At 47.2% G+C, this 8,930-nt stretch overlaps 1 protein-coding gene across 2 annotated transcripts in view; it reads left to right on the top strand.

Moving 5' to 3' along the window:
* Positions 1-2,136: 2,136 nt before the first annotated feature.
* DDO (D-aspartate oxidase) overlaps positions 2,137-8,930 on the top strand; it is a 21,571-nt gene continuing 14,777 nt past the window's right edge. Inside the window, exons 1-3 of one of the 2 annotated variants that reach the window (XM_012805379.2) lie at positions 2,137-2,210; positions 3,938-4,113; positions 7,457-7,565. In XM_012805379.2, the coding sequence (XP_012660833.1) occupies positions 3,942-4,113; positions 7,457-7,565 (281 nt within the window). In that variant the 5' untranslated portion in view covers positions 2,137-2,210; positions 3,938-3,941. Of the gene's footprint in view, positions 2,211-3,899; positions 4,114-7,456; positions 7,566-8,930 lie in introns of both variants that reach the window. The other variant, XM_023513221.1, reaches the window with a different exon arrangement.

Below are 8,930 nucleotides of genomic sequence, written 5' to 3'. Positions count from 1 at the left end.
GGGCGCCTGTAGTCCCAGCTACTTGGGAGGTGGAGGCAGGAGACTCACTTGAGCCCAGGAGTTGGAGGTTGCTGTGAGCTGTGATACCACGGCTCTACCCAGGGGGGACAGCTTGAGGCTCTGTCTCAAAAAAAAAAAAAAAGAAAGAAAGAAAGAAAGAAACCTTTAAATCACTTCTATTGCCCTTGCAATATTTTTTGGGCAATGTCTTGATTGGTTTTTTTATAATAGCTGCTGAATAAAATATGACACCACCTGTGCTATTGTGAAGTCTATATTTTTAAATCTTCATCCAGGTGTTTTCTGACATACAGTTCCTAAAACCCTTTGAATCTCCAGAGTGACAAGACTATCTTTTGTATGTTAATGAGATTTCTGGTGGCCTTTAGGCAGCTTCAGAATGAGGCCTGTTCACTTGTAAAGACCTACCTCTCTGGGGAGGGGGGAGGGGGCTAAAGGTGAAGTTGATCACCAATGGCCAACGATTTAATCAATCACACCTAGTAGACAAGCTTCCATAAGAAACAAACAAGCAAAAGGACAAAGGAGCTTCCAGATAGCTGAACACGTGGAGGTTCCTGGAGGGTGGCACCCAGGGCGGTGCGGAAGCTCTGCACCTCTTCCCATAGGCCTTGCCTTGGGTGTCCCTGCCATCTGGCTGCCCATGTCTATCCTTTGTTATGTCCTTGTTAATAAACTGGCAAATGTAAGTAAAGTGTTTCCCTGAGTTCTCGAACCTCTTTGCAAATTGAACCCTAATCAATTGCATGTGAGGAGGTGCTATGGGAACCCCAATTTATAGTTTGTTGGGCAGAAGCATAGGCCACAGCTAGGGCTTGTGATTGGCGTCTGAAATAGAGGAGTAGTCTTGTGGAATTTGGCCTCAACCTGTGGGATCTGATACCATCTCCAGATAAGGGAGCTAATGTCAGAATTGAATTGAATCGGAGTATACCCAGCTGATGTCCACTAGAGAATCTTCAGAACTGATTGCTTAGCTCATGGGGAAACAGCCCCCGCACATCTGGCCGCAGGAATGTTCTGTATCAAGTGACTATGAGAATGTAAGTATAGTAGGAGAAAAAACTGTTTGTTTGTTTTTTCCCCCTTCTATCTCTTTATTCCATCTAAAATTCCAAGAATTTTAACTTATCAGAGCCTCACAACTACTTGCAAGGAAAATCTTAGCTCATTACCGATTTTCAGATGGAGAAGCAAACCCAGGAGTCATGTGACTTACTCAGGGTTAACCTTTTCAGACTCCTGACACTAAAAGTGCATGTTTTGGGTAAGAGCTTGAGCCTTGGAGTCTGATAGTCAGATTGGGCTTGATCACTGAAGATTCCTTGGGCCCGCCCTTGTTGTTTTGGAGTCTCAGTTTCTTCTTCTGTAGAATGGGGATAATATTAAAAGCGCCTACATCCTAGGGTAGTTGCTTGATATGGTGTCATACGTATGTCTAGCACATAGTTAAATGTATAGGACTAAAATATTATCAAACTTATTTTGATACATCAAACCACCTGCCTACACACAAACTTGACTGCGAAGTGTGCAGCGCCAACTGCATAGTAGACACTGGGCAAATATTGGTTCCCTTGTGTGAGCATGTGGGCTAAAGAATCACTTGGGTCCTGGCCTAGATTATCTCCTGAAAAGTTTTCCAGCTCTAATCGGGTCATCATCTTAGTGACATTACTCTGCCCTCACCCACCCCCGGACCCCCACCCCAGCAGATGCAGCAGTAGGCACCCAACAGGAGACTGCAGATCGCACTGGGCAGCCACACGCGGCAACCAGTGAATGCTTCTGGCTGCAACTTGCTGGAAGTTGGACAGACTCACCCGATGTTTACCACCCCTACGAATCAGCTGGAAAAATCCCAGGCTGGCGGTAAGATGCAGTGCTGTGGCCCAGAAAGGGAAGGGCTACTGGGAGGGACCAGCTCCCTGGGGCTGGGCAGTCACACAGCTTCCCCCAGCTCATGAGGTGAGGTCACTTCCTCTTTTTTCCAGGGTAATGAGTGACAGAGACAGAGCCGTATGGGCAGTGGAGAGTAAGATTAGAGGGAATGTCCCTAATAAACTCCCCAATGGGAAGCAGTTTCACTTTCCCTCTGTCTCTTGGGGCATTAGACTAACCAGTCACTGGAAAACAAGTTTTGGTGCCAGAGCCTTCTGTGGGTTTCAAGACTGCTTTTTCAGTGACAGGTACTTGAATCTTCCTGCTTTTGGCTCAAGGGTTATTCTGTCCACACTCTGGGAGTTTGGGGTGTGTCTTAATAGGGTCAGGGGATAGTGATTGACAAGTCGCTATGCCTGGATGCACCCACCTTGGCAACTCACCCCTTTCCTCCCTGGCAGCTGGTTATTCTTAGCTATAGATCTTTTTCCCTCTCCATTTATTAGATCTATTTTGAGAGAATCGCTGGACAGAGAAGGCCGATGTGAAATAGGGAAGCCAATAATGGCCTAGGTGGCGGCCTGCTGCCTCCTGGGAGCACATGAGGGGCTGTGCTCCTTGGGCCTGTCCTGGCCCTGGCAGGCCTGCTCCCTCTCAGCGGTCAGCCTGTGGGACAGAAACCAGATTAACAAATGGCTGTGGAAATGCATAGACTGCTTGAGGAGTAGAAATAACAAAGTTAAACCTCACTGGAGGGCTTTAAAGTCTCAAAGTACACAGGATCTTCAGAACTGTTAGAGAAAGCCAAGCCATCAATAGCCAAGCCCACCTTTGCCCACAGCCCCTGCAGAGGGACAGTCCACCCACCCACCCCTCCAGAGGAAAGGCACCTCTTGTGTGAGGGACGCCTGGTTCGCCGCACGGCACGGCCACTGACTGCTCTTTGGACAGAGGTGGGCAACTCTTCTGAGGGCAGATTTATTGGTTGGTTAGGCCAATTGGCTGGTCTGAGGTTGGAGTTCTGTCCAACAGGGGTGACAATGGCCAGCTGAGACAATTGCATTTTCTGTCTCCAGGGTTTAAACCTGAGCCACACAGAGAGAGTTAGAGAGCACAAACAGATGTGATAAGACAGGTAGGGGAGTCGGCAGAGGGGGAGGGTATGGGCAGGTGTGGAGCCTTCAGCAACTCTGCCCCACACGGTGCCAGTCTCGGGACACCCAGCCCGGGCTCCTGCACTTCCACTCAGACTATCACAGGAGCTCAGGATACAAAACAACCTCCGTGGGTCTGTCTTATTTGCCAACTAAAGGCACCAATAAGGAACCTCTCCAGTCTGTTCTCCAGATGAAGCCGTGGAGACCAGGAGACCATGGGCCTCTCCCCAGAGTATAGAACCAGTCCGGGAAGGAATTCAGTTGTCCTTATCTGGAAGCATGCTCTTGGGGGGCGGCTTAGGAGGGGGGTACAGGGTGGGGACAGTGACAGGAGCAGATGGCCAAGGACATGATGAGTTCAGTTGCTTCAATTTTCTGTAATGTCCTTATCCTTAAAAGCACATTTGCAAACAGTTTTAAGTTGCTCAGAGGTCACGCCCACTCCTGGCTGCTCCTCAGGTGGCTTCTGGAGCGGAGACCCCTGGCTCAAGTCACCAACCTTCCCTGGTTGTGCCCATGGGAAAATAGGTTAGGAAAGGAGGCAGAATGAGTGGAAGTCTCCCCCAAATACAGACCTGCTAATTCACCGTGTGTTCCAAAGGCAAATCCAGTCCAATTCTGTGCTAACGTCTAATCACCCACGGAGACCTTGCTGCCCATATCCCAGTATTTAAAGAGAGACAGCTTAGAGATGTTCTCTTTATCCCACGGGGACACCGACAGGGCCCAGAGTGGGTGGGGGCAGGTTAACTAAAAAAGAAACACCAACAGGAGGGGTGTTTTTCTGAGGAGCCGAAGACCTGAGGAGGAAGGGACTCTAAGGGCCACTTTGTCTGACAGAATAAACCTGGAGTACAGCCACCTGCCCCTCCTCACAGGCCCATGGACACGGCACGGATCGCAGTGATTGGGGCCGGCCTGGTGGGGCTTTCCACTGCGGTGTGCGTTTCTACACTGGCCCCCCGCTGCTCTGTCACCGTCATCTCAGACGTGCTGAGTCCTGACACCACCAGTGACGTGGCAGCCGGGATACTTATTCCTCACGCTTATCCAGGTGAGAAAGATTTCAGCTCTTCTGTCAGAGATGACAGATGTCAGGGGGAATGGTGTTGGTGGACTTCTGCCAACAGAGACAGCTGGCTGTGTGTGGGAGTGCAACATGCAGTTTTAATATCCTGCTGGGTCACCTCCAAGGAAAGGATCGGTTATGCCACAGGACAAAAACAACATCAAATCTTAGCAGCTTGGCAAGCAAAGGTTTGTCCTGCCCGTGGGGCATGTGGGTTGAGCATCAAGGGCCTTGCCATCCAGGCACCCATGCCAAGAGGGAGCTTGGAGGCTCTCGGTCTCAAGATAAAATGCTCTGGTCAGAAAGTGACTTTTAACACTTCTGATGACAGCTCATTGGCAAAGCTAGTCACTTGTCCCCGCCCCTTAGAAGGAGGCGGGGAAGTGCCAGAGGCTCCCAGAAGGCACAGCTGAAGCACTGGATGACCAGCCCTGAGGACTGAACGATGGGGCTCTAAGTCCCATTGAAATTATCCTAAGTTCTAAGTGAGGATAAGGACGATTGGTGAGTGTGTAGTTAGGCCTGCAGAGGCACTGATTTTTTAACACATCCACACATCCTTTGCATCCTGTATTCTGCACATTAAGTGAGAGGAGGAGGGAATGGCATTAACCAAGATCACATTGCAGCTAACTGGGCTTATTCTCACTGGCCCCACTTCCTCATCTACACTCTCTTTTTCCCTTTAATTTTACTTGTCATTTTTTATCAAAGTTATACAAGGTGGACACAAAGTTCTTGTGCAATTTAAAACTACACACGAACTTTATGGCCGCCCTGTGTATGCAGGTATTTTACATAGTCAAGTAATTTACAGTGTTGATTACAAAAAGCAACAGTCTGGAATAAGAGAATTGCCTGTCCTTCCAATCAGGAAACTCACATTCTTCGGTCCAGGAAGCAGTCTTTGGACTCAGTTGTTAAAGCCCTCCTTCTGACACCTTTGTCTCTCTTTCTGGAATTGCTGTCATAGGAGGACTCCTGGACTTGGAGCCACCAATTCTTTCAGCCTTTCTGTTCTGCTATTTCTCTCTTTCTCTTTATTTTGCTATCTCAGAGATTTTCTCAATTTTATCTTTTTCCTCACTATTAAATTTATTCTTTCTTCCTTTTAAATTAATCAATTAATATTTTGATATTTTTTTCCAGTTTTTGGCCAGGGCTGGGTTTGAACCCACCACCCTCAGCATATGGGGCCGGCGCCCTACTCCTTTGAGCCACAGACACCACCCTAATTAATTAATTTTTTGAAACACAGTCTCACTCTGTTGCCCAGGCTAGAGTGCAATGGCAACTCAAATTCCTGGGTTCAAGCTATCCTCCTCCCTCAGCCTCCCGAGTAGGGGACTACAGGCACCCGGCACAATGCCTGACTAATCTTTCTATTTTTAGTAGAGACGGGATCTCACTCCTGCTCAGGCTGGTCTTAAACTCCTGAGCTCAAGGAATCCTCCCACCTTGGCCTCCCAGAGTGCTTGGATTGCAGGCATGAGCCATCTCATCCTGCCTGAATTGTTTTTTGAGACAAGAGTTTCACTATATTGCCCTGGGTAGAGAGCTGTGGCATCACGACTCACAGCAACCCAATCTCCAACTCTTCGGCTTAAGTGATTCTCTTGCCTCAGCCTCCCAAGTAGCTGGGACTACAGGCACCCACCACAATGCCTGGCTATTTTTTTCGTTGAATTTGTCATTGTTGTTTAGCTGGCCCAAGCTGGGTTTGAATCCACCAGCCTCGGTGCATGTGGCCAGCGTTGTAACCACTGTCTTACGGGCACCGAGCACCTGCCTGAATTTTTTATTTCTACTATAACAGTTTAAATATTCCAAAGATTTTTGTTGTTATTCTCTAAATTTCCCTTTGTTATAACACCCTATTTGTGTTGTATGGTTACAATGCACTTTTTTATCTTTCTGAAGATACTGATATAGGTTTTTTTCCCTGCACAGTTTCTGTCATCTCCAAGTTGTGTTTTAATTGACGTCCTCATTTTTCATGATAGAGGTTTTCCTTGGCTGTGTGGTGACCTTTATCTGCCTGGTAGTGTTTTTGAGTGGTGAGGGCAGTAACCTTGGCATTGCAGATTCAAGAACTCGTCCAGGTCAATTCCTGGGAGGTGACTTCTGTAGCATGTGAATCTCAGCCCCTGCTTTGTCTTTCAGCCTTGAGGTGGGGACAGAGGGCTACATTTCAACGTAGGCTAATACGTTGGATCAGAGGGACACACGTCATCTGAAGTCTAATTTAGTTTTCTCTGCAGCATATTATTTATTTCTCCCTTATCTCTTAATCAGCAGCCCTGGTCGGCCATTTTGGAATATAGAGTTGAGTTCACATGGCACGTGTTGAAAGACAACAGTACAGATCCACTACTAAGAAATATTTACTGGCTCTGTAACAAGGGAATTGATTTAAAACTCTACTACTAAAACGCCCTTATTGACCTAGGGGCTTTGTGTGGGGGGCAGGATGTTTCCAAGGGTCTCTCTCATGACCCTTCCACGGGAATCAATCAGATGGCCACAAGCTTCACCTACAATTAGATTCGTCTGTAACTTTGGGTTATGCCGGCTCTCTGCACCTGCACTGGACACTATTATTTGGAGGCTCAAACTCTGCTTCTTGTTTCCTTCCTGACAGGCCTGGCACCCTTCAAGAAGCTGTGTCCAGGTCCAACCCCCTGTGCTCTAGCAGGGATCCTGGGGGATGGTGTGGCCCCTGCCTGCCACTGTTGACCTCAGGAATGCTACTCTGAGCTGGTCCTTGGCAGTCCCGGCAGGGAGATCTGGCCGGGAGCAGGCACTTCCCTGGGAGCCATCTCCACGTTGCAGGCCTGATTCCTTGCACCAGGACTGAGCTCCCTGGGCTTCTCATCAACTGCAATCTGTTCTCTGCCCTGGTTGACGTGGGCCCTGCAGATCACCCACTATGTTTCAGCCCCCAGAAAAGAGGCCCTGTGTGCTTTGTCCTATTGCCTCCACTGTGTGTCCAGCTGGGTCTCTCAGCCATGAACTAACCTCTGCTCAGCTCAGTTATGGACCCTTCAAGGACCTCTGGAATATACCTGGGGCCAGGGACTGCCTTCCCGCTGGCTCACATGTGGGTTTCTCCCTGACTGGCCTGTCTGCCTTCTACTGATGAATCTTCATGTGAGCAGACACGGGCAGCATGTGTCCACAGGCAAAACTCTGGTTGCTGATGGAGCTGCTACCACATTGTGGTGCTTTATGTAAATGTTCTTCCATTTCTAGGACGGAGCTTAACTGAGGCACTGTCATTATCATCATTTTCTTTTCTGTTCCACTTCGTTTTTCTCCATGATTGCAGACACACCCATTCATAAACAGAAGCAGTGGTTCCGAGAGACTTTTGATCACCTGTTCTCAATTGCCAACTCTGCAGAAGCTGGAGATGCTGGTGTTTATCTGGTGTCTGGGTAAGTGAGGAAATCTGAAGTTATTTCAGAATTTAGAATGGACAGACATTAGAGTTCAACATAAAATATTTATCAAAAATATCTGCACTGAGCAGAATGCTGAATTAGATGAGAGAGGACTTAGAAAGAACTTGCTTTGCTTCAAAAAGAACTTAAGAAAGATAAGTTACAGTATTAAACTTTTTTTTTTTATTTGAGACAGAGTCTCACTCAACGGCCCTGGCTCACAGCAACCTCAAACTCTTGGGCAAGTAGAGCAATCCTCCTGCCTCAGCCTCCTGAGTAGCTGGGACTATAGGTGCCCACCACAACACCCGACTTTTTTTTTTTTTTTTTTTTTTTTGCACTTTTGGGCTGGGGCCGAGTTTGAACCCACTACCTCTGGTATATGGGGCTGGCGCCCTACTCCTTTGGGCCACAGGTGCCATCCAACTAACTATTTTTTTTTACAGGTGGGGGTCTCACTCTTGCTCAGGCTGGTCTTGAGCTCAAGCAATCTACCTACCTTGGCCTCCCAGAGTGCTAGGATTACAGACGTGAGCCACCGCACCAGTATTAGACTTTTAAAACAATAAACAACTGCCACAGTTCCTCATTGCAAACACTATTTTGACTTTCCTCAGGAACTATGCAGTGATTTGCAAATTTGGCTTAAAAAGCAAATAGGAGGTAACTGAGCTTGGTTTGTGTGGGGATGTTGTGGCAAATAGGTGTGACATTGAAGTGGGTGCAGAGCTAAAAGGTACAGGGACATTGAATTATTTTAGTGTCCTTGAAGAAAGAAATAATTGGAAGAAGTAAATTTTGTAGTCACTAAAGTTGCACTTTGAAGTGCCATTTGGAAAAAAAATGTTTCTGAAATGTTGGCATACTTGTATTTGATTTTTAATATTGGATTTCAGGAGACAGGCATAATGCAAGGCAAGTTTGAGAATAAGTTCTGTCTAACATTTCTGACACACACTAGCATTTAAAACTTGACAAGATCCTTTAATATCCTCATAAAGAGATCATTCAATATTCTATCCTTTTTAGTTTATATCTTAGTGTTATCACATGACATAACAAACATCTTATATGTCACTGTGCATGTGATAACACAGTCTCACTATAGTCCTCTGAGAAGCAGAGGGATCTGTGTGACTGTTCGTGTGATAACACAGCCTTATTATCATCTTCTGAAAAGCACAGGGACCTGTGCGACTGTGCATGTGATAACACAGCCTCACTATAGTCCTCTAAGGAGCAGAGGGATCTATGTGACTGTCGAGTGATAACACAGCCTCACTGTAGTCCTCTGAGGAGCAGAGGGATCTGTGTGACTGTCGAGTGATAACACAGCCTCACTGTAGTCCTCTGAGGAGC

The sequence above is a fragment of the Otolemur garnettii genome, unplaced genomic scaffold, assembly GCF_000181295.1.
Source record: "Otolemur garnettii isolate 467f Iridium unplaced genomic scaffold, OtoGar3 scaffold00002, whole genome shotgun sequence".
Classification (NCBI taxonomy): domain Eukaryota; kingdom Metazoa; phylum Chordata; class Mammalia; order Primates; family Galagidae; genus Otolemur; species Otolemur garnettii.
The sequence above is the reverse complement of the archived record's forward strand: the minus strand, read 5'-3'. Positions and strand labels throughout refer to the sequence as shown.